The 26,262-nt window shown below is 34.5% G+C and overlaps 3 protein-coding genes across 3 annotated transcripts in view; 1 reads left to right on the top strand and 2 right to left on the bottom strand.

Moving 5' to 3' along the window:
* Window positions 1-1,888: 1,888 nt before the first annotated feature.
* Window positions 1,889-4,066, top strand: insl5b (insulin-like 5b). Its single transcript, XM_084120892.1, has 2 exons — window positions 1,889-2,092; window positions 3,446-4,066. Exons 1-2 carry the CDS (start codon window positions 1,927-1,929, stop codon window positions 3,574-3,576), a joined length of 297 nt encoding a protein of 98 aa, XP_083977018.1. The 5' UTR covers window positions 1,889-1,926; the 3' UTR covers window positions 3,577-4,066.
* Window positions 4,067-5,036: 970 nt separating this feature from the next.
* On the bottom strand, window positions 5,037-9,572 carry dynlt5 (dynein light chain Tctex-type family member 5). The gene is made up of 5 exons (XM_084119031.1): window positions 9,559-9,572; window positions 9,261-9,394; window positions 9,067-9,158; window positions 7,730-7,854; window positions 5,037-7,567 (listed from the first exon to the last, which is right to left on the bottom strand). Exons 2-5 carry the CDS (start codon window positions 9,368-9,370, stop codon window positions 7,364-7,366), a joined length of 531 nt encoding a protein of 176 aa, XP_083975157.1. The 5' UTR covers window positions 9,371-9,394; window positions 9,559-9,572; the 3' UTR covers window positions 5,037-7,363.
* A 1,831-nt stretch (window positions 9,573-11,403) lies between these two features.
* The window catches only part of sgip1b (SH3GL interacting endocytic adaptor 1b), a 36,633-nt gene continuing 21,774 nt past the window's right edge, over window positions 11,404-26,262 (bottom strand). Inside the window, exons 16-23 of the mRNA XM_084119477.1 lie at window positions 22,733-22,886; window positions 22,482-22,593; window positions 22,219-22,374; window positions 19,083-19,215; window positions 18,266-18,468; window positions 18,113-18,177; window positions 15,070-15,234; window positions 11,404-14,262 (exon numbers count right to left, since the gene is read on the bottom strand). Of these exons, the coding sequence (XP_083975603.1) occupies window positions 14,240-14,262; window positions 15,070-15,234; window positions 18,113-18,177; window positions 18,266-18,468; window positions 19,083-19,215; window positions 22,219-22,374; window positions 22,482-22,593; window positions 22,733-22,886 (1,011 nt within the window). The 3' untranslated portion in view covers window positions 11,404-14,239. The remainder of the gene's footprint in view (window positions 14,263-15,069; window positions 15,235-18,112; window positions 18,178-18,265; window positions 18,469-19,082; window positions 19,216-22,218; window positions 22,375-22,481; window positions 22,594-22,732; window positions 22,887-26,262) is intronic.

A 26,262-nucleotide genomic window follows, 5' to 3' on the forward strand; every position in this document is an offset into this window, starting at 1 on the left:
GCCCTGTGGGTCAACAACAAATACAACACCATAAGGAGAAAACATTACAGAGGCATTGCATTTGTTCATTCTCAAATAGCTCCAAAACTGTCTTACTTTCAATGACAGACTTCAAAGTTGATTGATAAAGGTGTTCCACAAGGTTCACCCTTAGGACCTCTTTTATTTTCCATTTTTATCAATGATTTACCGCAAATCTGTCCTGACTGTTTAATTCACTTTTATGCAGATGACACTGTAATATACTCCTCTGACATTTCACAAATCCAACACTCTCTACAAACGGACTTTAACTCAGTTAAAAAATGGTTTTCTTCTAATAAACTCCTCTTGAACAGGAACAAATCGTACAGAATGTTGTTTTGTGCTCGGCCTAATTCTTTGCCTTTATCTAAACTGGTCTATTAGTTTAGTTTAGTTAGAAGTCACTTTATCGCTCTGCTGATTGCTTCTCACAACAGGCTCGGAAAATAATTATTACTCGTTTGATACTTCCAATACTTGATTATGCTGATGCTATATATGGGGAACACCTCAGATTCAAATCTTCGCACTATCTCTGTATTATATAATAGTCTTTGTAGATTTGTGCTCAGATGTCCTTATAGAACTCACCACTGTCAAATGTAGAAACTAATGTAGAAGGCAATTCCATTGGTCACTACTTATTTTTTAAGTGTATTCATTTAAATTTTCCTCCATATCTGAAACATTACCTAATTCCTCTTCATACACAGTAGGCTACAACTTAAGGCATACGGATCAGCTCTTCTTTCATACACCCAGAATCAGCAAAGAAATAGGTCGTCGTGCATTTAAATTTAAAGCAAATTATTTTTGCTGTTTATTGTACATGTTTGCATTTATGTATCTGTATGGGTATATGGATGTGTGTAAGCATATTTACACCTTGATTTTGTATTTGCATTTTCGCAGATGGTTCACCGATTGTCTTTGATTATGGTATAGGCCAAAAGGGAAGGAACTAGGTTTGTGGGAGCATTGTTAGAGTGTGCATGTGTATGAATGTGAATGTATCTAAATGTTTGTTATAGTCCTGTGTTGTATTTACTTTAATTATGATTTTCTATTATGATGCTGGTTTCTTTGTACTGTATAAGGACCCCCTCGAAAATGAGATCCTTGAAAATAAAGAATAAAGTTAAACTCTAAAATCCGCTTGTTCAAAAGCAAGTCAGACTGTCAATCATGTTGCTGCTGCTTTATGAACAATGTAAAAAATAAATAAATGAATTGACAGTTACATAAAACAAATGACGCAAAGTGAGAGAATTAGGTAGGCTGTATCTTATGACGACTCATAGACGTTTCCTTTAGGAATGACTTAAATCTAAATGTGAAAGCCTGTGCCAAATACTACAGGATGGTATTTGATCCAGTAAACAGTGATGTTGTGTGGAAGCACTTGGCAACAAAGTGTTTACCAGCCAGAAATAAATCGACGCATTATGGTGCTCGGCCTTTTAGGTCATATTAACAAGGTTTAGGAGGAAGTAAGTGCTGTCATTATCCTGGTGTCGCACCATAATGCTGGTGTGACACATGCTCAGATTTGCCATATTCAGTTTTATGGGCATGGATCTCTAAAACGTCATTAAAGAGCACTTTGCTGTAGCAAATAAAACAAAGACCTCACGCCACTTTGTTAAATTAGCTGTATTTTGATCCACCATTTGCACATCATCTATTTATTTAAAACCGACAAACCCATTTTGTCAAATGGAAGTCTGCTTTCTGGGTCATTCTGCCTCATTTTAAAGGTCACGGAAAAGAAGTGCGTCAATAACACATAAATCATGCTTTGCATAGTATATAAATGAAGACGCTCTGAAGTCAGAAAACACAAGCTAACAAAAGACATCTATAAACTCAGCGGAAGAGCCAGATTTGACACTATTTCCAGCCATGAAGGTCGTGCTGCTGGCTGCGCTGTTGGTGTTTGCTGCTTGGGCAGATTCGGCCCAGGCCCAGAAAGCTCTGAGGCTCTGTGGCCGGGAGTTTTTTCGGGCGGTCGTCTACACGTGTGGGGGTTCTAGATGGAGGCGGGTCCAGTCTGAGGACCCCGTAAATGGTCAGTATAGATTTTGTCTTTGCTTAGCAGTCATTATCCCAGTGTAAATGCTGTGGATTATTGCTATAACACTAACTACTGAAATTTTAGTTACTGTATAAAATGTATTCTATGTTTAAATAATAATATAATATAATATAAAATAAAATAAAATAATGAACAATATAATGTAATCTATTGAACTGCAAAAATGAAGAACTGGATATTTTATAAAGATTATAAAGTAAAAATAATATACAATTATTTTTTTCATTTATAATTTATATAAATAAATGTAAGTTCTAATAATAATAATAATACAAAAATTATATAAAATGTATTATATGTTAAATTAGTGTGCCTTTTGTATATAATATAATATTGTATAATATAATAAATATAATATAATCTATTTAACTGCAAAAATGAAGAAAATATTCAAATTTTATATAATAATCAAAATATAATTTTTAAAAATAATTTATATAAATAAATGTAAATTATAAAATGTATTATACATTAAAATTGGTATATATAATTTGATATAATTAATATAATATAATAATAAAAAATATAAGATAATAAACAATAATGTAATCTATTGAACTGCAAAAATGAAGAACTGGATATTTTATAAAGGCTATAATTTTTTATATAATAGTATTCAAAATATATTTTGTATTTTTAATTTATATACATAAATGTAAATTTCATAAAATGTATTATATGTTAAAATTTGTGTGCCTTTTATATAATAATATAATATAATATAATATAATAACAAATATAATGTAATGTACTGAGCTGCAAAATTGAAGAACAGGTTATTTGTTAAAGATTTGTTTTTATATAATGATATAATCAATATAAAAAAATTTAATTTATTTGAATTATTTGAATGTCATTTTAATTTACTTATTTTATAAAAAATATTTGATTTTATATTTTTATAAAAATTCATTCATTTGATAATTAAAAATGATTAAATTTGATAAGGAATCGATTATAAATTACCTGGAATGGAATTTACTTACAATTGATAAGCAGTACAGTAACTTCGCATCCTCATGTAAATGTAGTTTTCACAAGACCATTGAAATGATGCAATTATGCCAGTCAAATCAAAGCATAATTATAAACCTTGGCTGAATTTGGGAACAGCACACTGGCATACTCTTTATACTCTTTCTACCATATAAAGACATCGCAGAAATAGTAGGACTGTAGGACTCGTGTGCTAGAACTGTTTTTCTGAATTCAGCTCTTGAGCGCCACCTGCTGCTGTATGTAGCCTATGACTTTTGTGTTTAACTCATTCAGCAACTGTGGAGGTAAGCAACATCATTTACATCACATGACTATGGTTTTCCACAGGTTCTGAAATGGAGAGTGATACGGAGACCTCTGCAGAAATGGATCGAGTAAGAAGAGACACATTCGAAACGCTGCCCTCCACGTGCTGTACAGTGGGCTGTAGAAAAAGTGATCTTGTTCGCATGTGCTGAGAAACACAAGAGACTTCATCATCCTCTCTCTGCAAAATGCTTTTATATATTTTTCTGAGGACTTGAATCACATAAAAAAACCTCTCAAAAAGTGGAAATGGTTTTAAAATTAACATTTCAGAAACGTTCAGATGTAGTTTTCCACGAAATTCTTCAAAGGCAAAAAATGATTTTGAAGTATTAAGTATATTAGTTTTCAAGTGCCATCAGATTGTACTGAAATATAGGCCTGTATTGGGTTTTGTGTGAGTACATTCATATAACTAGTAAGCTACATGCCCCAAAACTTTGATATCATGATGCTTTTTGTGTTTAAAATGGTTATGACACTAAACTAGTGTTTTTAAAAATTGCTGTTAAAAAAGGTTAAAATCTAGAAGCAAGGACGAATTCTAGATTAGGATTTATTTTTTATTAATGTATACCCAATGTTGTATTTTATGCAACATATCCAAGGAGATACTGTAAAATGAATAATAAAAGCATTTTGAACAAAAAAAGAGAATATGTATATGGTTTCAATACATTTTCAGAGGAATTTTATTATATTCCTGCCACTCAAACTTGAGGATGACAATAAACTCCTTTGTTGCCTATTTGTATGGACCCAAAAGTAGTCCAACACACTAGGTGTGATCTTTATGAGCAGAGATCAATAGCAGCGGATTCAAGAAAGTGCATGTTTAAAAAGATTTACATAACAGATACACTGAATAATCTAAAGACAAGTCGGTTTTGTGTAACATCTTTTGGTCTCTACTTCTAATAGAGCGCATGTGTCGCATTCCGGAAGTTACAATCTGAATATCACTTTCTCCATAGATTAGATTTAGAAATTAAAAGTAAAAAGATTTAACAGTATCATCTATCAAGAAAGACCAACCATTATGGCTGAAGTTGTTAAAGGGGACCCATTATGCCCCTTAAGTCTCAGGTGTCCCAACAGATCATTTATTATACCATGTTGTAAATGCCCATTTTTGAGTGGAAGGAAAAACATGCTGTTTTGTGCATGTATCTTTAAATGCAAATGAGCTGCCGTCCTGCTTTCCAGAAGAGGCGGAGCCTGTACAGCTCGTGGCTCAGGTACTGGTTTTGATAATCATCTCTATCGTGTTCATGCTCATGTGACATTGCAGTCCTTTCTTTAACATGAAAGTTTATATCTGCATGCGTTTTAAAGCCATATCAGTCTAAAGTTCTGATATATTGTTTTCTGAGCGGAGCGCACACATCCGAATCACATGCACAGAGAGATGTCAGACGGCACGTCCCTTGAGTATTAAACTAAGTTTTCTTTCACGTCTTATTGAGCTTAAACTGTAAAATACACATAAGGTTATGTCAAAAACACACAAAGTTCACATAAACACAGTCGGTTATGTCTGTGAACTGTGGCGGGAGGAGCAAACGACAGACACAGTGGGAGTGGTGTCAGGCCTCGGAGAGGCATTTATTAACATAAATAAACATAAAATGTCCAAAAATGGGGAAATAAAGTGTTAAAGGGGTCATCGGATGCAAAATTCACTTTTGTATGGTGTTTGCATATAAATGTGTCTTCGCAGTGTGTGGACACATTCACCTTACAATGAAAAAAAAACATTCACTCCTTTTTTTTATCCTCAAAAAGCCTAAACACTCTCAATGATCAAGCGTTTGGATTTTCTGAGCAATATGATGTCATATTGCCCATGCTCCGCCCACGACCACTGACGGACTGTCCCGAATTAGCATATTTACGCCCTCAGCCATTTGTATACTGTCCACCAAGGCAGCAGTTTATGTGTCTTGACACGCCCCATGGAAGAGAGGGGTGGGGTGAACAGTTGCTCATTATCATTTAAAGAGACATGCACCGAAACATGTTGCATTTTTGTATTACGATATATTGTGACACGATATATTGATACACCCCTAAGCTGGAGTATTTCCTAGTGCATTCATATACTCACACCTAAAGAGTGTAACTGATTGATTAGATAATACAACTGAGCAAGAGTTCTCATTATCATGAACTTACTGTACATGTCTCAAACCTCACCTATTTGAATGGAGAAGTGATACATAGTCTCAAAAATTAGTGTGTATGTAGGGAGAGAGGAGGATGATGCCATTCATCACCAGAGTCAGAAAGTATCTCCAAACTCCACTGTCTGTGAAGAGTAATACATCCATGGATTTCCCTCCTGCCATGATGGCCCACTAGCCTGACGTCGTCATACTCAGATTCTAGTCAGAACTTCCCGACCTAAAAAAATGTGTGGGCGGGGCTAAGTTCGGCTGGCATCCAGGCTAAAATGGCCCACATCTGGTACGTGTGGAATCCACGTAGAAATAAGAAGTATTTCTTAACTAAATTATTCAGTTCCAGTGTTTTGTCTTACCTGGGATCAAGGGTCATGGCAGGGAGGAAATCCATGAATTTTTACTCTTCACAGACACAGTGGAGTATGGAGATGCTTTATGCTTTCTCCTATGCAGTAATAAACATTACATGAAAATACTGAATCAGAACTGTGTAATATAAGTGAGGCATTTAAAATAAGTTCACCAAAAAAGTTCATATTTTCAAATGCCTATTTTTCTGTATAGGAAACATAAAGAAAACATAGTTGTTTTCCGAGTTACACAATATTATATTAAGTTAATAACAAATACCGCACCAACTGTACAGCTCAACCTGGCTTTGAAACATTAGTACAATAAATTCATATTTTGTCAATTAAATTTTCCATTAATTAATTGCCAAACAATAGCAGTTGAAACAGTTAATAATATTTGAAAACACTTCTATATAAGAAAATATGTCTATGTTCTCAAAACAAATCAATAATAGTAAACAAATGATATTGACATATAGATTTATTAACTTACAATGAGGTATGAAACACAATGAGGTATTTAACTGATGACATTTCAACTCAATGCACGGAAAGAGATTTATATTTCCAATTGTTTATATGAGGTAAATCGTTTTCTTGTTAAGACAATGGCCGTTAAATCCGTTATCATGTCCAGTATGTGCTTCTATTATATAAATATTAAATAGCATCACAGGCAATAACTTCAGAATGATCAGAGCGCACGTACAGTAGTGGCCAAAAGTGATGTCCGGAGGGGAGATTTGTTTTTAATGACCTTTCATGTATATATATATATATATATATATATGTGTATTATATTTTCCTCAAATTTTGATGGTTGACAAAATTACTTGGCAAAAAAAAAATATATATATATATATAAGAAAAAGCATATTGAAATTGTTTTTGCATGCGTTCTGAATTTCTTTGTGTGACAGCCTGGCCAAAAAATTTTCAATGCGTTATCAAAAATAAAGCAATTGACTCAAGCACAACGCTATATTCTTACAAAATCTTTAATGCATTTCTAATATAATATATGAATAAAGGGTAAAGATGTCAATTTTCCTATGCCGGACGGCACTTTTGGCCACTACTCTATGTGGTGCTCATTCACTAAATTCACTTGTCACCAATACCCAGCAGATATAGACTTTAGTCAGGTTGGAGGCCATATCGAATTTAACAGAGATGAAATGGAGGTTGTGAGGGATAGACGTACAGTTAACGGCTCACACTGTATAAAGGTCCTAGATCACATGCTTTTCACAACTTTCAAACTTTTGTCTACTGAAACGTTTTTGGAAAGCTGAACAATCGGTATGTTGTTAAACAAAAGTAGAATCCATTGAACGCCTCGGTTTCATTCCTGTCAAAAATGAAATATGGCACAACCCTGACTAAGGTCTGTTCTTACAGACTCATTCAAAATAGACACCATAGACAGTCGCGGTGGCAAAGAGCGAGCTGTTTTTGAAAGTATGCGAGGAGAGATTGTCGCGTGTCTCATCCCACAGGCACCTGCTCCCCATACGAATGTTCTGGTCTCTGATCTGACCAATGCTGATGACGACTATGAACTTATAGCGAGGAATCATCAAATCTTTAACCCTGGCCTTGACAACCTGAAATAACAATAAAGATTTCAGCAGCCCATACTATATATTCATTCAATTTGTATGCATGTTTCTATATTTATAACTTCAACATGCTTGTGCTAAATACAATAAGTCAATGTTTAGTTTATTGATCTGTCATGTAATTAATTAAAAGCAAGGATTTTGCACCTCAGAGATGGTCTTGGTCATCTGCCTGCACAGCTCGGGCTCATATTTCTCCTCCTGCAGGTAGCTGGTCAACACGTCCTTCAGAATGTCTTTGACTGTTATCACTGGGAAACGTCGTGCGGGGGCTGCTCCAATATTTACAGCGAATTACTGATATATAGAACTCATAAAATGCACATTACTGCACAAGATAACTAGCAAATTATATATTTGACCTCATAGCCTGTGATAATCTCAACCACATACATTTAAATGTATGAATCAACTTCTTTCTGTCCTATTATTCCTCCGTAACTAAAAACTAATATGCTTGTGGTGCAGTTTGAAGAAGTATTTCTATGAAATTATATAAAACTAAATGCTTTATTTAAAACATTTTGGTTAAAGAAATGGGGGAAAAATAGAATATTTCCTTTTAAATTGTAACATATTTATATATAAATTTAGAATGCGCATGATGATGATGCATCAGTCAATGTGTTATTAAAGGAAATAAACAGAAACATTTGCTAATTTAGTTGTTATAGAACAAAATGAAAAATTATTCAAAGAGGCCCACTACTGGGGTAAAAAGCTCCCCTGACTTAACTTTCACAGAGTGTATAAATTACTTTGATATATAGATATTATATATTTTAAAGTGTCATTAACATAAAATACTAAACCAACTATTTAATTTTGACAATTTAGTTGAATAATCAAATAACTGATGACAGACAAAGCAGAATCAAAGAGATTCATCTGAAAGGTCAAATTATTCTATGACTTATATACAGGCCTATTAATATTTACATATTTATTAGCCCATATTTTATTTGAATATGTCATAACAGCAACACTATGCATGCAAACTGAATAATTTCACTCAACTAACCTATAGGTTTTAATGAAAACAAAGATGTCTGAAATGGAAAATGGAAAACTGAATAATATTTAGACACAAAATTAGATCAATTAAGCCTAATCTCAAAGTTGTTTCCACTTAATAAATAGCTATTTTTAATTTAGTCATTTCATCTGAATATCAACATTTGTTGATACTTTAGCCATTCATCAAAAGTGCTGAGATAAGATTTTGTGTCATCTATGGTCAGGGGAACAAAATATTTTATTTGAATTATTCATCTTCCCCGGACTTACCCTACCAGTGTACAGCAATGATGTTCACTTAATTGACGAAAAATTCATATTCCATTTAATATATTAAGACACATACAACAAAGACATGAAAATATACTGCAGAACAGGAATTCATCATTTTGGTGGATCTTTATGTCTATCATTTGTTTGGTGATATTAGTATCTCCATATATCACTGTCAAGGAAAAGAGACTCACTGAGCCGATAGGTGTTCTCCATTTGTACTGTAGGTCGTGGGATATCATCATGATGCCCAGGCTCTTCCATGTAGGACACAGTGCTGATAGAGCTACAGAGAAAAACAAATGCTACTTTATGATACATACATATTTACACTTTTTCCCTTTTACTATTATTTTGATATGTGAGTTAGTAAATGACAGTAACTCACTCCTTTTTTCTGCCAAAGGTCATAGCTCTGACTTCATGACTGCTGAGAGAAGACACACTTCCACGCTTCTTCAGCAGACGTGCTGCTTTCTCTTTCGCTAAATCAGACATTTTGCGGAAAAGTCGACTGCAATTCTACGAAAGACATACAAAAGACATTTACATGTACATTGGTAAAGCACTAAAAACATATATTAGTGTATTTAAAGCTTGTTTCTCTCGATAGAATATATTATAATATAAACTAAAATACTTGTAGGCTACATAACTTTTATTGCATCGCAGCAAAATGCACTTACCGCTTTGAAGCGTCTTTTCCACAAACCGGAAATGCTAAGGACCGTCACAGGCTTGTTGACAAACGTTGCCTTGACAACAGTGGATTTCATTTTCACTTTAGGTGGCTTGTCCTGCCAGCGATATTCCATTACGAATTCTATGGCGACCAAATCAACGAAATGTTTAGATTTGAAAAGCTGATTGTGTAATGCCAAAGACTATAGAATAACACTTAATAGTCCAGTCATTTTAAGCCAAAATGGGGGTTAACCTTGAACAAATTGCAACAGAAGCAAACTCAACTGATTTTGTATCCTCAATATGTCCTGAGTAAGGAAAAAAAAAGTCCCGAAGAATCCCTTTAGGGGAAAGTTTCGAAAAAGACCCAAATATAGCCTATTCATACGCCTATTCATTTTTTTTCTTGCGTGAATAGGGTAAATTTTTTAACCTTTAGATATCACCATGAAAATTACTGAGTTGATTACTTACATCAAGACAAACAAAAAATGTAATAATACAACAAAAAATGTATTACAAGTTTTTTTAAATCGCCTGTTAACAAACGGACATGGACAAACGTGCATAATCTAATTACGTATGTGCTAATTTGCATAAATACCACAACAGATCTAAACATTGGGTATAGCCAGGTGAAAATGTCTTGTTGAATCTTGTTGACACATAACAGTAAAATACTTAATGTTAAGGTCTGAATGGAACCCATTTAGGCTACCCATAACATAAGCATTAATACATAGAGGCAGGAAGAAGTACTTTAGAAACCAGCCTTTATTCATTTTTAAGAGATTGGGTTTGGGGCTGGGTCTGTGGGACTGTTTCTGGGGGACGAGTCTGAGGGAAGAACAGGAGACAATGGTAAGGAGAATGCAGAAGACAAAAGGTAGGAAAAATAAAAAGTGAATCCCCAGAAACAGTCCCACGGACCCAGCCCCAAACCCAATCTCTGCAATAATAATTAATAAAGGCTGGTTTAAAGTACTTCTTCCTGCCTCTATGTATTAATGCTCATGGGTAGCCGTAATGGGTTCCATTCAGACCTTAACATCAAGTATTTTACTGTTATGTGTCAACAAGATTCAACAAGACATTTTCACCTGGCTATACCCAATGTTTAGATCTGTTGTGGTATTTATGCAAATTAGCATATACATAATTAGATTATGCACCATTTGTCCATGTTAACAAACAATTTCAAAAAACTTGTAATACATTTTTTGTTTGTCTTGATGTAAGCAATCAACTTTCATGGTGATATCTAAAGGTTAAAAATAAAAAATGAATAGGCGTATGAATAGGCTATATTTGGGTCTTTTTCGAAACTTCCCCCTAATGGGATTCTTCTGGACTTTTTTTTTCCTTACACAGGACATATTGAGGTTACAAAATCAGTTGAGTTTGCTTCTGTTGCAATTTGTTCAACCTTTTTTCATAAAATGACTGGACTATAAAGGGATTTTGGTAATGCCGACTTTGCTTGGTTACGTACACGTGACTCAATTATTGCTTATAAGCAAAAATTATTTATAGTGTGATTTCGGATTAATCAAATTGTTGAGCAACGCTTTCTGAAAGCTTTTATATTGAACACAGTTCTGAATATACACTATTTCATAATAATGTTTTTTTTTAAACTAGCCTAATTCAAAGGAAACAAAACTAAACTAAACTATACTTACTTTATGTAGTTCTGTTAAACCATAGTGTTGAGTATGTTTGCTATACTAGTAATTTTATCCCTGCAACAAGAAATGCAAAGTTCTTATTGTTATCTGCAAGAGTTTTAGTTTAAGTGCATATATTGTGTTGGTGACAATGACTTTAAACAAGAAGCCAAGAATGTTAAACATGAATTTCTTGATTTTATTTCCAAGACATTACATTATTTTCATTTTTGATATATTTAGCATTTTCAGTCTCTATATTCTCTTAAATTCTGGGGAGAGGTTTATTCTATGCATGAAATGTTTGCATATTCCATTTTCTGAACGATGAACGAACAAGATGAAAGTCAGCTGACAAACACAATACCACAACATCCGTGGGATAAAAAGTAATAAATACACATTTTATAAAATGAGAGACTTGTTTTAACAGGAATGAACCTTCCGCAAGCAGCAGTTGTCTATCCATCGCTCCACATTTAAGGTCAGGTAAGGCATCCAAAACACTGAAATAAAGTACACTTAATTAATGGCAGAAATAATGTGTCACTTATCCAAAACCACATTAGCCAAAGCACATAACTGAAGATTATCCAGGAACATCATGTACTGTATATTCCCAAACTATATCTCTACAACTAGAGATATTTGAGGCTTTTCTAGAAAACGTTTTTATACACTTGGATGGATAATCTCACAGTTTTAAAGGCAATGATCCACATATGAGTCTTGTGACGAAGTGTCAGCAAAGAAAAATCATGTAGAATAAAGATGAGCATTTCCCTACTTACCAAAATATGCGAGTTGACAACACAATACAGTACAAGGAAGTGATAAATGAAAGGATGTGATTAATGTTCTTCTGTACTACTAGTCCATTGTTGTTTCTTTCCCTCTTTGAACAATAAAACAGTCTAATGAGTGTTCGGAATCCATTACAAACCACAGAACTAGGCATAAAATAAATTACATGTATTTTAAAACATTAATAAATAAAAATAAAGTGCCACCATGAACTGTAAATACCAACAATATCCTGACATGAAATCGGTTCTATGACAAGACATAGAAACTCTGTATCCAGTTGGATACATGTTTAACAATTTCTATTTTACATTTTTACACATTATCTTTAAATATTGCTACAGTACAATGTTTTGGGAAAATAAAATCCACATTGTGGAAAACCAAAAGGAAAATATTTTATATTTGACCAGTTCCTTAAGTTTATTTCGCCTTAAGGAATTCTGCATCCCTGACACAAATGGAGTTTCATTTTCCTAAAATAAACGATTGAAAGAAATTGAGAAAAATATTAAGTAGGCATCACTTTTTTGCATGAATTATGAATGTAATACTCACATTCATGTTTAAGCACTTAGTTTAACAAAAGGGCCAACTAGAGAGAAGTGATGCATTCTAACATGTTTTCGCCAATAACATCAAATTAATATGAACAATTTAAGATGATATTAAACAGAATATCCTGTGGAAGCATGTCTGCATTTCTCATCATTTCTAATTGCATGATGGTAAGACTTTACAACAAGAGTTAATTCACTAACATTACTTGATGTTTTAGGCATCATAAACTAATAAATACAAAAAAAAAAAAAAAACCAGAATAAAACACATTTACATTTTTACAACATTATTAATCTAGGTATGATTAATGTGTTCATTTATACATTTACTACTATAGTTAATTCACATTTGTTCATAATACAACAATGTTGATTTCTACAAATGTTTGTGGTCAGTAAAAAAAAATATTTTTATATATTTTATATATCTCTGTATGCTCACCAAGGATACATTTATTTGATAAAAAATACAGCAAAAACAGTAATATTGTGAAATATTACAATTTAAAAGAATTCTTCTCTATTTTAGTGAATTTCAAAATGTAATTTATTCTGCTGAATTTTCAGCATCATTACTCCAGTCTTCAGTGTCACGTGATCCTTCAGAAATCATTCTAATATGCTAACTTATTAATTCTGAAAACAGTTATGTTGCTTAATATTTTTGTGGATCCCATGATCATTTTTTTTAGGATTCTTTGATGAATAGAGAGTTCAAAAGAACAGCATTTATTTAAAATGGAACATAAATCACAACATAAATGTCTTTACTGTCACTTTTGATCACTTTAATGCATCCTTGCTGAATAAAGTATTAATTTCTTTAAAAAAAAAAAAAATCTTACTGACCACAAACTTTTGAACGGTAGTGTATATGCAGAAATTAACATTAACCTAGATTAAAAAAGGCTGTAACTATGTTGTTGATTCCTAAAGCCCAGGACACACCAAGGCAAAGTCAAAGAACTCTGTTGTTATTCTCGTGCACTGACTTGTTCGCTAAGCTGAACAGCCAATCAGAGTTCTCTCTCGACAAGCTGAATCAGCCCAAAGAACCCGAAAAAACTAAGCCGACCGACACTCAAAAACGACTGTCGGTTTGGTGTGTCCTGGGCTTAATACATCCACTAATGTTAACAAACTGTATCTCATTGTGAAGTGTTATCTGTAGCATTGTTTGGGAATTGAGACTTCATTATAGTTCAATCGAATTGTTTAGAATCGATCTAAATAACTAAAAGAAAGCCAAACACTGCTGACATGTGTGTTCCTATAGCCTATGTGAACCCTGGTATCATTAGATTGTAATGTCACTAGGTGTGTTTGGTTTGAGTGAAAGAGAGAATGTGCAATAAGTGAAAAAGAAAACTGCCTTCTGCAAGAACCCAGCGGAAAAAGTCCACGTATTGCATTTGTCCTGAAGTTTTATCATATACACACAAAATATTTGCTAATATTCACATACACACACACACACACACACCCACAGAACGCACTGATGATATTCTACACCAGACATTGTAAGTGAGATTTTGAGTGCTGTACTTCTGGAATTTCGTTAAAAACATTTTTGAAAGTCTTTGTAGTGCCAAAAGAGCATCCTAACGTCCCACTCACAGCCCATCATCCAGCAGGTCGTCGCTGAAGCCGGGTCAGTTGTCAGCCAGATATTTACCTGTGGAATACAAAAACAGCACATTTTTATATCAGATACTGTAAAAAATATAAACGTTAGGGCTTATCATGTTTGAATCAGTTAATTCAACAATTAATTCCTGGTATTTCACACTGTACATTCCTAAACACTGGGTTTAAGGCCTTAATTGAATATTTGTGGTGTCAGTGTCATTGATTGAACACAGAGCACAGAGTGAAATATGGAAGGCATTTTCTGCCAAATTTAAATAAATAAATAAAATTATTAAAATGAAAATTAAAACCAGATTAACGATTTCATTACAGAAAACTGTATGCAAAAAATGTGACAAAATTGAGAATGAAATTAAATGATTTCATTTTCACAGCATTATCCCTGTCAAATTGAAAAATAAAATGCAATTGGTGATTTCACATTTCATTTTCACTACAGTCTCGAGGCAAGACTGCCAATATTAAAATGAAAAGCCAAACGTGAAAAAGAAACTGCAAATACAGTTTTTACAATGCTCTTTAGTAACGCTCACGCAATAATAGTGACACAATTCAAATACAAATGTAAATTTTCGTTTTCATTTTAATTCCTCTTTTATTTCACAGTTTTCATTTTCATTTTCAAAGACAACCTGCATGCAAATTCTATGTTAATGAGTGGGTGTGGCTTATTCTAGTACACGTTTTCTGTAATGAAATCATTAATCTGGTTTTAATTTTCATTTTAATCATTTAATTTATTTATTTAAATTTGGCAGAAAATGCCTTCCATAGTGAAAAGCCCTTTTTGCTTCTTTGCAAATGAACAAATATATTTCTTAAAAAGACATACCTGCAGAAAACCTTTTTTTAACCAAGGATAGTCTATAGCCTGAACCTACAAGTTGAAAATCACAGCCAGACAGAGTGCAGCCCTCACTGGTGAACTGCACAACCAGCTGCGATGGTCGACTGGGGCCGTCGGCTAACTGGAAGCGGGCCAGGAGAGCGCCAACCCCTGGCACACGGACACACAATGACAGGACATTACAGATATATATCCTACCACACTGTTTCTTCACACTGTACATTTGTTAACATTCGTATTTGCATATTTATGAGGTTAATACCAATGACTACAGCACAAAACCTGGATCTGTGGAAATGTGGCCACATAAGTGTGCTTAAGTGTTGTTGTTTTTTAATAACTAAATATAATCTCTGCAACATTCCAGTTAACTTCATCGTTTAACATTTAAAGGGATAGTTCACCCAAAAAGTTGTTCCAAACCTGTATGAGTTTCTTTTTTATCTGCTGAACACAAAAGAAGATATTTTGAAGAATGTTGGTAATCAAACAGTTCACGGACCCAATTTCTCTTTCATATTAGGAAAAAAATACTATGCAAGTCAATGGCTACCGTCAACTGTCTTGACACCAACACTTTTGAGTACATGATGACAAAATGTCAACATTTTTGGGTGAACTATCCCTTTAACCGTGCAATGAAGTTTCTACAACTGTACAACTGCCTGAATATTTTATGATTTATTGTTCTTCGCTAAACAATATATTTCTATTTTGCCATCCACACCGTATAGAGTGTTGCAGGGATGGCGTACTGTATTACTGTAGACCAACCCGGAAGTCAGCATCACCCTGGGATCGTCGACAAAAAGCCAGTAGGATTTTTACATTACTTTTTGGATTATTGCCGGAAAAAAACCCTCTGAATTATGAATTTTGAAGCCTAAATACAAATCACCAGAAGTGAAAAGTCAGACTATAAACAAACTACATCATTGTTGAATGTCTGCAACATCACCACCATTAAGCTTCCTACAAATTTCCAACACAATTTGGAAAGTTTGATTTAGAATAGTTTGCAAGAGCGCAAGTATAAACACATTGAGGCTGTGAAAGCAGACTAGTGAGTAGACGAGTTTTCCATGACGTTTAATGTCCTAGACAACCTCTGCAGTCCCGTTTGTAAACAACCGCCTTTTTCAAGACAAGTAAATCCTTTAAATAAAAAGGGACAAGGGGGGTAATACTGATGTATTTTATGTCGTAGAATAAAACGTGAAAATATTAACCACACACTCTATTTCAGGCAATTAACCAAAAAGTCATTAAAAAACCCAATTGATTTCAGACGCGTTGCAGTTTAAAAATGCTAGCTTGTCTCCAGGTTTTAGGACTCATTCCTGCAGCCCTCAATACTTTTGTCACTGCAACTCAGTTGCCATGAAACTTCCTCTCCCCTCACAGAATTCCTTCGTCGGGCAATGCCTGATCAAAAACGTAGTGTGTTATTTTGTTCTAGTTAAACAAAAGAGCTGTTCTTGACCAGTTAATGCTACGCTAAGCTAGTTGGCTAATAAACAAAGGCTTACAAAGGTAACATAATATGATGTGCAGTTCAATAGACATTAACATATGTTCATGATTATGAATAAATACACGAAACAATATTTTCACCTTACAAATGTCAGATTTTCACCTTTTGCAGAACACAGAAGATGATTGGACTCCATGACATTTTTAAAAATATCTTATTCTGTCCCACAGAAGAAACAAAGTCATACAGGTTTAGAACAACATGAGGGTGAGTAAATGATGACAGAATGTTTAAAATTTTTATTCTATACGCACAATGCAAAAATCCCTTTTTAAATTTGGTTTTAAATATCATTAGGGTTTGTCTATAAACACACTGATTAACAATAAAAAGAGCATTTCCATTTTCAGTTTGTCTTCCGCTGATGTCAAGCCTCTGCAGTGAATGGAGACGTTTCATCTGCTCAGCTGGCAGAAGGAAAAAACAACTTCGACAGCCTTTCATCAATGATCTAGCTGCGGTTTAGGGTGTTTTTATACAAGATTTTTCTTTTTTAATTCGATTCAAAGCTGCCATACAGTCTTGTATCTTTGTATTTTATTATTATTATTAAGCACTACTGTTTTACTATTTATATAATATTTTTAGTTTTCTACTTTCAACTTTGCTTTTAATTTTAATGCTTTTTATGCCTTTGTCAGTTTTATTCATTTTTAAAAAATATTTCTATATAGCTTTAATTTATTTTAATTTCAGTTTTAATTTGAGTCATTTTAGTTCTTCAACTTAAACTTATTTTATTTCAATTAACTGCCAAGGCAACATTTCAGATTTTTCAAAAAAAGTTTTATTCTAAAATTTTAATAACTTTAGTTAAGAATAAAAACAGTATTAAGAATAATATACAGTAGCTATGCTTTTAAAATAAATTATAAAGACTGTGCCAAATGCAGCGTTGTTTACGATAAATATGAGCTGCTATTGGATATTTAATTGTATTTAATGGTTGGAGACCCAAGTTTGGTTTAAAGACGAAAAACATACCAAGCACAATGTTCTCTCACCAATGTCACCATTCCTGATTTCTAACACGCACTCAAAGCGTTCGGCGTGATCTTGCGGCTGTCAGAGCAGAAACGAAAGCTGATGCTCTCCGTATGTTTTTACATTGTCTCCGGTCACGTTCATATGTGAATTGTGTGAGCTTATTTCGTTCATTAGATCGCAAGATCTGAAAAATCCCATACATTTACCCACCCATAGACCCTCCCCTCAAAGAAATCAGGACAGAAGTGGTTGAAAGTGGACAAAAGAGACGGATTAAAACATCAGGTGTAAACGGGAATGTGTCTCCCTCATCTACTTGTGATCCGATCGACCAAAACGCATCTTAATACCAGGTGTAAAAATGGCCTTAGTTGTGATTCAATTTACTGCCATTAGGGCATTCTGCCAGTTGTACCACATTGTACAGTTGCCAACATGAGCTAAACGTTCTAGCAAAGCTTTTAGAGGGCTTCCCTTCCAACCAGTTAACATCTAAAGGGGATTTACCTCCATTTTCAGACCTCTGTGAGAGCTCTGGGATCTTCCACGCAATTTTCTGCGTCTCTGGGTTCCTTTAGAAGCAAGGAATGAGGAAACATTACAATACATCAACACACTGCTGTTGATTTTTTTAGAGTGATTTTCTTGATAGATCCTTACCAGGTGGCAGGTGGAAGCATGGCCTGGAGTTTGTTCACGCCACCATCCACAGCTACCATGAAGTGGATGTTGGTGAGTGGTGTGGGAGTGGCCATGGCCTCTGTGTTGTATTTATAGTCTATCCTGAGGTCTGTGCTGCTGGCATCACCACGCCAGCTCACCGCAAGGTTCAGCGGCGTGGACTGGATCCCTTGAGTGGACACCTGGAAGGACAAATCTCAAATATCTTACACTACTATAGAGAGGATGACCAGATTCAGGTTTAAAGGGGTCATGCCATGAGAAATCAAATTTGCCCAGTGTCAGGAACAAGTGGATGGTTTATTTTTAATGGCATCATGGAGGTTTATATGTTTGGTTGGAGCATTTGACTGCAGATTGTTTTGCAAATGAGGCACAGTATAATGGAGAGTTCGCAAAAAAACTTTTGTTGACAGATGAAGCATTGAACTGTACAGGATCTGACCTCAGCTACATCGCAAACCATAAGAAAACGATTTCATAATGCTTTGTTTGTAAATTAAGGTATTATATGGATAATGTCAGCCAATCATAACAGTGGGCATTTACTAACAAACCTTTAAAGGAGCCGCCCCTTAAAAACGGAACATTTCAGACAATGAGGGTTGAAAATAATAATTTTTCCACACACACATATATATATATTTTTTTTTTTTTTTTGTGTGTGTGCAAAAAACCTTTATTGACATTATAAATGAACCTCAAGAAACATTAAAATAATAAAAGAAAAATCCATGTCATGACCCCTTTAAATGATGTAGATCCTCACAGATCATGTTTATATGCAAAATCCCACCTGGTACTTCAGCATGTCCACATTGTAATACGTGGCCTGTGGCCTCTGCTCAGCCACTTTCTTTAGGTGACTCAACAAGTTTGGCATATTCACCCAGAACTCCTTCGCGTCACCTGTAGGTGGTGTGGTGTCGCTGCAGGATGGAAATATTCACGTTCAAATAATGCTATCTCAAAAGGGCTTTAAAATGTTGGTCAAGACCAAAGCTGATATCTAGAGAGCAGAGTAGTCAAAGGCTATTATATAAGGCTGATATAATGACACTGCACTTTAATAATAGCAAATAAAATGTATTGAAATTAGCTGAATTTAAATGAATTCAGTTTCACACAATATTTACATTTACTGTATAATCACTAAACAAAAAATATTAAAAAACATATTTAACATATTTAAATCATCTTCAACTTAATGTCTGCAAGTCTGTAAAATGACCACTCTTGTTAATAGGTTAGTTAACTGATGCAGATCATCTCAAAATGACCAATATAGGGCCAATATATATCAGACTGGACAAAGTACCGGTATATTGGTTTGTCACTAAACAATAAACCTTTTATTTTTATAAAATTCAGAATTATTGGACAATAACGGCAGTTTAGTGAATGTTTATTTCAAAGAACTGGTTTAAAAAATGATTAATTGATTCATCTGAGTCATTCTAATGAGTTCCCAGAAGTTTTTTATCAGAAGCATTTATGTGCAGTGAAAAAGTATTAAGTAACTGTTATTTATATAGCATTGTTATATTAGTATTATTTAGATACTACTATAGTATTATTGATATTTCTAAATAGCCTTTTATCAGTTCTGATTTTTGTTTTTCTTTTATTAGTAATTTTAGCACTTCAACTTCATTTTTTTCAGTTAGTTTCCAAGTCATGATTTCTATATATTTTTTTAAGGTTAAGTTTTTCCCTCTATTTTTTATGTTTTAGTTAAAGGGGTGGTATAATGCCCTTTTCACAAGATGTAAAATAAGTCTCTGATATGTGTATGTGAAGTTTTAGCTCAAAATACCCCCCAGATATTTTTATATAGCATGTTAAAGTTGTCAATTTTTGAGGGTGAGCAAAAACGCACCGTTTTTGTGTCTGTCCCTTTAAATGCAAATGAGCTGCTGCTCCCGGCACAGAGGGTGGAGCTACAACAGTTTGCACTCACACAGACATGCACTGAAAATTAAAAAAACGTTTAGCCTTTTATGTTCAAACCGGAGTCAGAAAGATGGAGAGACTCAAGAAGAAGTGACAACATGTAGACAACATTTCTGAATGGTTATTTGATGAATTTATGTAGCTTATGTGTAGTTATCTTCTAGTCATTGATTAGCATATTCTGTCTTGATCATCTATAAATCATGTTCAGGGGGCGGGGTTTATGTAAATTTTAGGGTTGGTGATGTCACTAACCCGGGAGGAATGTCGTGTAGTTCCTACCAGCCGTTTGTTGTAGCCCTTAAAAAGAAATTTCTGTAAACGAAAATATCTCTCTTTGCTTTGAACTTTGAGCGTTGTAACTTTGCAGATGTTGTTTATGCTCAAACAGCAACATTACAAACTAACTAAAGTTAGAAAAGTGAAATCATAATCAACCACCCCTTTAACAATAATAACAGTTATACAATAGCTATTTATTCAAAAGCTATGTTACATTGTCTACAGTTCCAACTAGGGATGAACATTATACCATATCGGTTATTAGCCGATATTACAATTTTTAAATGTATCTGTACTGTTTATTGTTTGATATATTGTTTGATTCAACATCAGCTGATTTTCAGCGGATTTTTAACTGTTCAAGCTAATTTTCCCCATTTTTACATTTAGATTACCTATTAGATGTCATCTAATGCTTACAGTTAATCAACATCAATAATTCAATAAAATTAAATATAATCTTTAGTAGAATTAAAAATGAATATATATTTTCCATACTGTACATTATAATGCCGTGATGGCTAAATTTGCTTGTAGCTGTCAGTTCTGTTCTTTTTTAGTTCGCTTTCTGTCTGTTTTTCCCTGCCTGTCGGTGCCGCAGTTAGTTCCCCTTGGTTACTGATTTGATTCATAATTCAGTTCAGCTGTGCGAGTTTGATTATCTTTGTTTGCTTTTGATTTTTAGGGTACGTTTACACTTCAACGACATGCTTAAAACATTTTCTGTGTACAGATGACACTATTGTCAAAACGATCCCCATTCACACGGATCCGCGAAAACAACTAAAAACGCTGTATTTTGCTACCAGGCCATTAGATGGCGATGAAACACTATAGATTGAACACGTAATACACGTTAATGACGTCATCTTTTCACAAATTCAAGTTTTTGTTGTTTACACAGAGACCGTTAACTTGCACTTTGAAACCCGTTTTCAAAACTTTGCATTTTCTGACTCCCAAAAGCTGTTGTCGTCTGAATGAACAGCTAAAATTTTACGTTTTTAGTTGAAAACAATGTCATGTAAACAGCCCCTAAGTTCCAGTGTCTCTGTTCTCAATTGGTCTCATCAGTGTATAACGGTTGTTACGTACGTTTCCTGTTACTCAAAGACTTTTGAATCTAAACTTTTTCGTTGTGTGTTCTCAACAACCGGTTAGTGACAGTAGCATTTAGTTTTTAGTGTTTTGTTTTTAATACATTTAGAGAAAATAATATATAATTTGTAATACTGACCATAACATAAACATAAATATTGGTTTATCAAATGTCTGTAGAGGAGCGCTTCCAGGACTCAAAATGTTAGCTTGAGGTGCTCTTTCAATGGGATAATCATATGTGGAAAAGATTCAGGACAACCAAGGCACACTCTTTAGAAAGGTTAAAAAGCCTTTATTGTTATGGCTTGGTCATTTTAAACCTTTAAAACACTCCGACGCATGTCTCTGAACCTACTTCTGCCAAATGGAGGTTTCTGATTGGTGATTGAAAGCTTAAATATTGGTTTATTGGTATCAGCCATTATTTTAATATTGAGACAACTTTAATTTCAACATCACTCACCTAAGTTCTACTCTCAAGCAAAGTTCTCCTTTACAGTGGTATGATTACAAACTATTTCTAAAACTGGTTGACAATCATTAAAAAGCCTGGTTCAACTGAACAATTCATTCACTAGTTACAGGTGTTGTATTACCAGCACAGCAGCTGTGGGTTGGGAAGGACCTGGTCCAGCTGACTGTACTGGCTGATGGTGAAGGTCAGCACTGGTGGACTGGGGTGGCTGGAGAAGTGTCTGGTGATCCCTGCTGGGAAAGACAGCACCATCTCACCAGTGATCTTCACCAAACACCTACAACACACAGCAAGACACGAGAGAAAAACATTAAATTCAACAAATTTTAACTAAACATGAGCTAAATTCAAAATCTGACTTTAAAATATGCCCTGCAGGCTTACCTAGTTGGATCTGCTCCTTTAAAGTAGGCGCTGATGGTCTCCGTGAAGGCGGCTGCCACTGGTAGAGTGTCTTGGGGTCCCATTGTGAGAGGACTCGGACCTCTGGAACATGCTGAAATACAGAAGGAGATCTAATTTTATCTAAATATCACACAACTTACTGAACTGAAGAAGGCATTATGCCTTGTTATCATCTTCACACTGAGTATAATCAGCGATAACTGACTTGGGACAGCTGTGTTGTGGCCCACCTGACACAGAGAGGTTCAGTTCTCGGCCTAGTGTAGGTGTGGAGGCTGTGCTCAGAGAGGTGACGGAGGAGATGGAGGAGGTGCTCTCAGCTCTGGCCAGAGGAGCAAAGGGTGGAGGACTCCAGGAGTGGATCGGGGGGCTGAAGGGACGGGCCTGAGGGGAAACAGAAATAACAGCTTGAACCAGGCATTACAAATCTGACGCCTAGTTCACACTCCCTTAGTGAACAATTGCAACTATTGTTGTCTTTGAGCAGTACATGGGTATAAATACCCAGAAATACTTGAGTTTAATGTTTGGATCCAAAGATCCAACAACCAAAGCAATAATTTCCTAGGCCAGTGATTCTCAAACAGGGGCCCTCAGCACACTTCCAAAGATGACTTTAAATATTTAAAATGAGATAAAACAAGATTCTGATTAAGCTAAAACAGATACAAATCAAGATGTAAACTGAAATCATATTTCTTATTTTACTTTGTGTCCTTAACAACTGCCATTTTTATTTAAGAATTAAATGTGTTTTCTAGACCTTGGAAGTCATTAACTTTTTTTTATAATGAATATAATTTATATATAAACAAATGTATATATAGTTTTGGGCAAGCTCCAAAATATCTTTTGGGGTTGAAAATGCTATTTGTAAAAAACTCACAAACTAGAAAAGTAATGTAAATTCATTGGTTATAAAAAGTGCAAACCATTAAGAATATTTAGTTAATGGACTTTAAAAATAGGTAAAATAAGAAAATTAAAATAATTATAAACAACAAAAATAATTATTTTAATTTTCTTATTTTACCTATTTTTAAACGCATCGCTTCGCTTCAGAAGGCCTTTATTAACCCCCCAGAGCCGTGTGGAGCACTTTTATAATGGATAGATGCACTTTTATGGACTTCAAAGCAGAAACGGCCTTTCACTGTGTGAATGAATTTTAATCAACTAACTAACATTTGTTTTTCTTGCAGGAACAACATTCATATGCTTTTAATGTTTCCAAACTCTTTGGGGAAAAACTTGTGACTTTGAGTATGTGTCTATGGGTAAAAATAACATAGTTTTGGGAAGTAAACCTAGACAGTCTGTTAGAACAAATTAAGTCATCGTTAGAACCTTGTGATAAGTAATCACAAGATCAGAGTTTGCTTTACCTAGTAACAGAGGGGTTTGCATATGAAGAACCAATCAAATAGTGGGGAAATTATGTAATGCAGCATGAAATTTATGCCATACCTCTATACTATAAAAACTGTTGTATATGTGTTTTTCGGTGGGATTCTCAATGGAATTTGTCTGAGATCCTCCGGCCTTGCTTCTTGGGAGAGATTCCCTGAGAACTGCTCGGGAAGATCTCCTGGCCGTGATTAAAGCATTTAAAGGACATTTGCAGGTCTGTTTGTCAATTTATTCCTGCGCAGGAAGCTAGTTTAGGAAAGCAAGTTAGTTAGAAACTCGGCCAGTTGTCGACTGAAGACGCAAGAGCAGAGAGTTTAAGGTATTGGTGTCGAGAGCAGACGCCAGGGATATTAAGGCAGGTGTCGAGTGTAGACGCCCCGGATATTAAGGCAGGTGTCGAGTGTAGACGCCCCGGATATTAAGGCAGGTGTCGAGTGCAGACGCCCCAGATAGTTAGGTTTAGGGAAAAATCCACGACATTTTGGCGAGCCAGCCAGGAGTCCTCGGAATCTCCCTCTGTCGGATGGATGGGGACGAGGAACCACGTTGTCTTCACTCTGCCAGACTGCAGAACCCTGTTCGACAGAGGGACCATTCCAGTCGGGCTAAAAGGACCTAAAGTATTAAGGTAGGATGGACAGACTTGACATTTTTCCTTTGAAATGCTTCTAAATTAATTAAAATGTTTAATTAAAAAATTGGCTAATTCTGTTAAGTAAAATTTTGAAGAAAACTGGTAATCAGATTTAAAAGATTTAAGTGATTTAAAAAATGTTTTACCTTTGCTAATAAGAGCAATGATTATGGTTAAATTCAACCAAATTAGTATATGTTGAGTATTTTATTTGTTGTTTTTGAGAGTGCGCCTAGAAAGCTCTTAATGAAACTTTGTTCTGCAAATAGCAACTAGTCATGCTGGAAACCAGATTTGAGAGGGAAAATACTCTGAGATGCTGTAGTAATGAAACTTGCTTTTTGTTTGAAGTTTTGTTTGAAAAAGACTTTGATTTTGATTGAATTAAAGAAAGGATAAAGAAAAATAAAGAAGGATAAAGAGAGAAATGTTGAAATAACATCAATAGATAATTTAAAAAATGAAGAAACTGTTAAAATTATAAATCATAATAATAGGAATATGCATTCTGTGATAATTAGAAGATTTTGAGTAATGAAGAAACTTTTATGAGTTAGACTTAGATTTATTAAAGTAGATGAGATATATAGAACTGAGCAATATAATTTAAGCAATTCACTGCTTTTGAATTTAGGCAATCACTTAAAGTGATGAAAAAATAGTAAGATATTAAATGCACGTGTCTAAATATTATACTTTCTATATGAAGGTGTCTAGAATTTGTATCCCGTTATCCCTTGTGGGAGACAGTGTGAAAAAACTGATTCATTGCGGAGAACATGAGAGTCAATGGTTTATGTTTAACTAAGATAATTTTTGTGCATTGTGCATAGTATGAGAATGTGATTGGGTGACCAACTTTAAATATAAATTGTGATTTGAACAAGCACATAACTGACATCTTACAGTGATTTGAACAGGCACATAACAGACATATTACAGTCATTTTATTTTAGTTTCTGGTAAAAGAGAAAAGACAAAGAATTCTTTTGTTTACATTATACACTGTGTTATAATTAGAGGAGTTTTCCTGCTTTTTCCTGCACCTTTGCAAAGAAGAAGTGCTTGCTTTTTTCCGCAATGAAGGACTAAGCTTTTTAATAAATTGAAGAATTGCTGTGTTGTAAACCAGAAGAGACTTTTGGAAATTAAGCTGTTTAATTTGATTTTTGCGGTTCTCTGAGTGTTCAAGATTTCAGACAGCTGCCTTGAAAAGTGGGATGACTGCAGAAAAAATAAAAGAGGAAGTGGGGCCTGCAGCCGCCATCCTGAAAGAGGAAGTTGAGACTTCTGAGAGGGGTCAGAATGGGGAGACTGATTCAGCCTGCAGGGGTGACAGTTCACTTGAGACTTTTCCTAAAGACAATTTTGCCATGCATTATGACATTTTGTGGCAGGAGATGCAAAAGTCAGACCGATGAGAGAGCCATCACAGCCTGACGATCCACTGTATCAGCCTGAAGTTCAACTGAATGACAATCCACACAGAAAGACAATCAGCCGTGTGGGCTAGGTGCTGCATTTTCAATGATCACTACAGAGACCGTTTCAAATGTAGTTATTATTTAACTTGATTGTTTTTGATTATCCACTGGTTTCAGCAATTTTTCATATTCTTCTCTGTTTAAACTAACTCTTTGAATCTGCTTTCAATAGATACCAGTGAGTAACAGCTCTTCTGCAGGAAGTTAAATAGCGGAAGTTAACATTCAGTTA

This window comes from Abramis brama, assembly GCF_963993115.1.
Source record: "Abramis brama genome assembly, chromosome: 7".
In the NCBI taxonomy this organism is placed as follows: domain Eukaryota; kingdom Metazoa; phylum Chordata; class Actinopteri; order Cypriniformes; family Leuciscidae; genus Abramis; species Abramis brama.

What these genes read in the sequence shown, in the direction of transcription:
- insl5b (XM_084120892.1), top strand. Translation starts at nt 1,927, where the DNA reads ATGAAGGTCGTGCTGCTGGCTGCGCTGTTGGTGTTTGCTGCTTGGGCA. An exon ending in GTCTGAGGACCCCGTAAATG is followed by an intron (nt 2,093 to 3,445) that starts GTCAGTATAGAT and finishes GGTTTTCCACAG; the next exon opens with GTTCTGAAATGGAGAGTGAT.
- dynlt5 (XM_084119031.1), bottom strand. Translation starts at nt 9,370, where the DNA reads ATGTCTGATTTAGCGAAAGAGAAAGCAGCACGTCTGCTGAAGAAGCGT. An exon ending in ACCTTTGGCAGAAAAAAGGA is followed by an intron (nt 9,159 to 9,260) that starts GTGAGTTACTGT and finishes TTTTCTCTGTAG; the next exon opens with CTCTATCAGCACTGTGTCCT. An exon ending in TGACCAAGACCATCTCTGAG is followed by an intron (nt 7,568 to 7,729) that starts GTGCAAAATCCT and finishes TTGTTATTTCAG; the next exon opens with GTTGTCAAGGCCAGGGTTAA.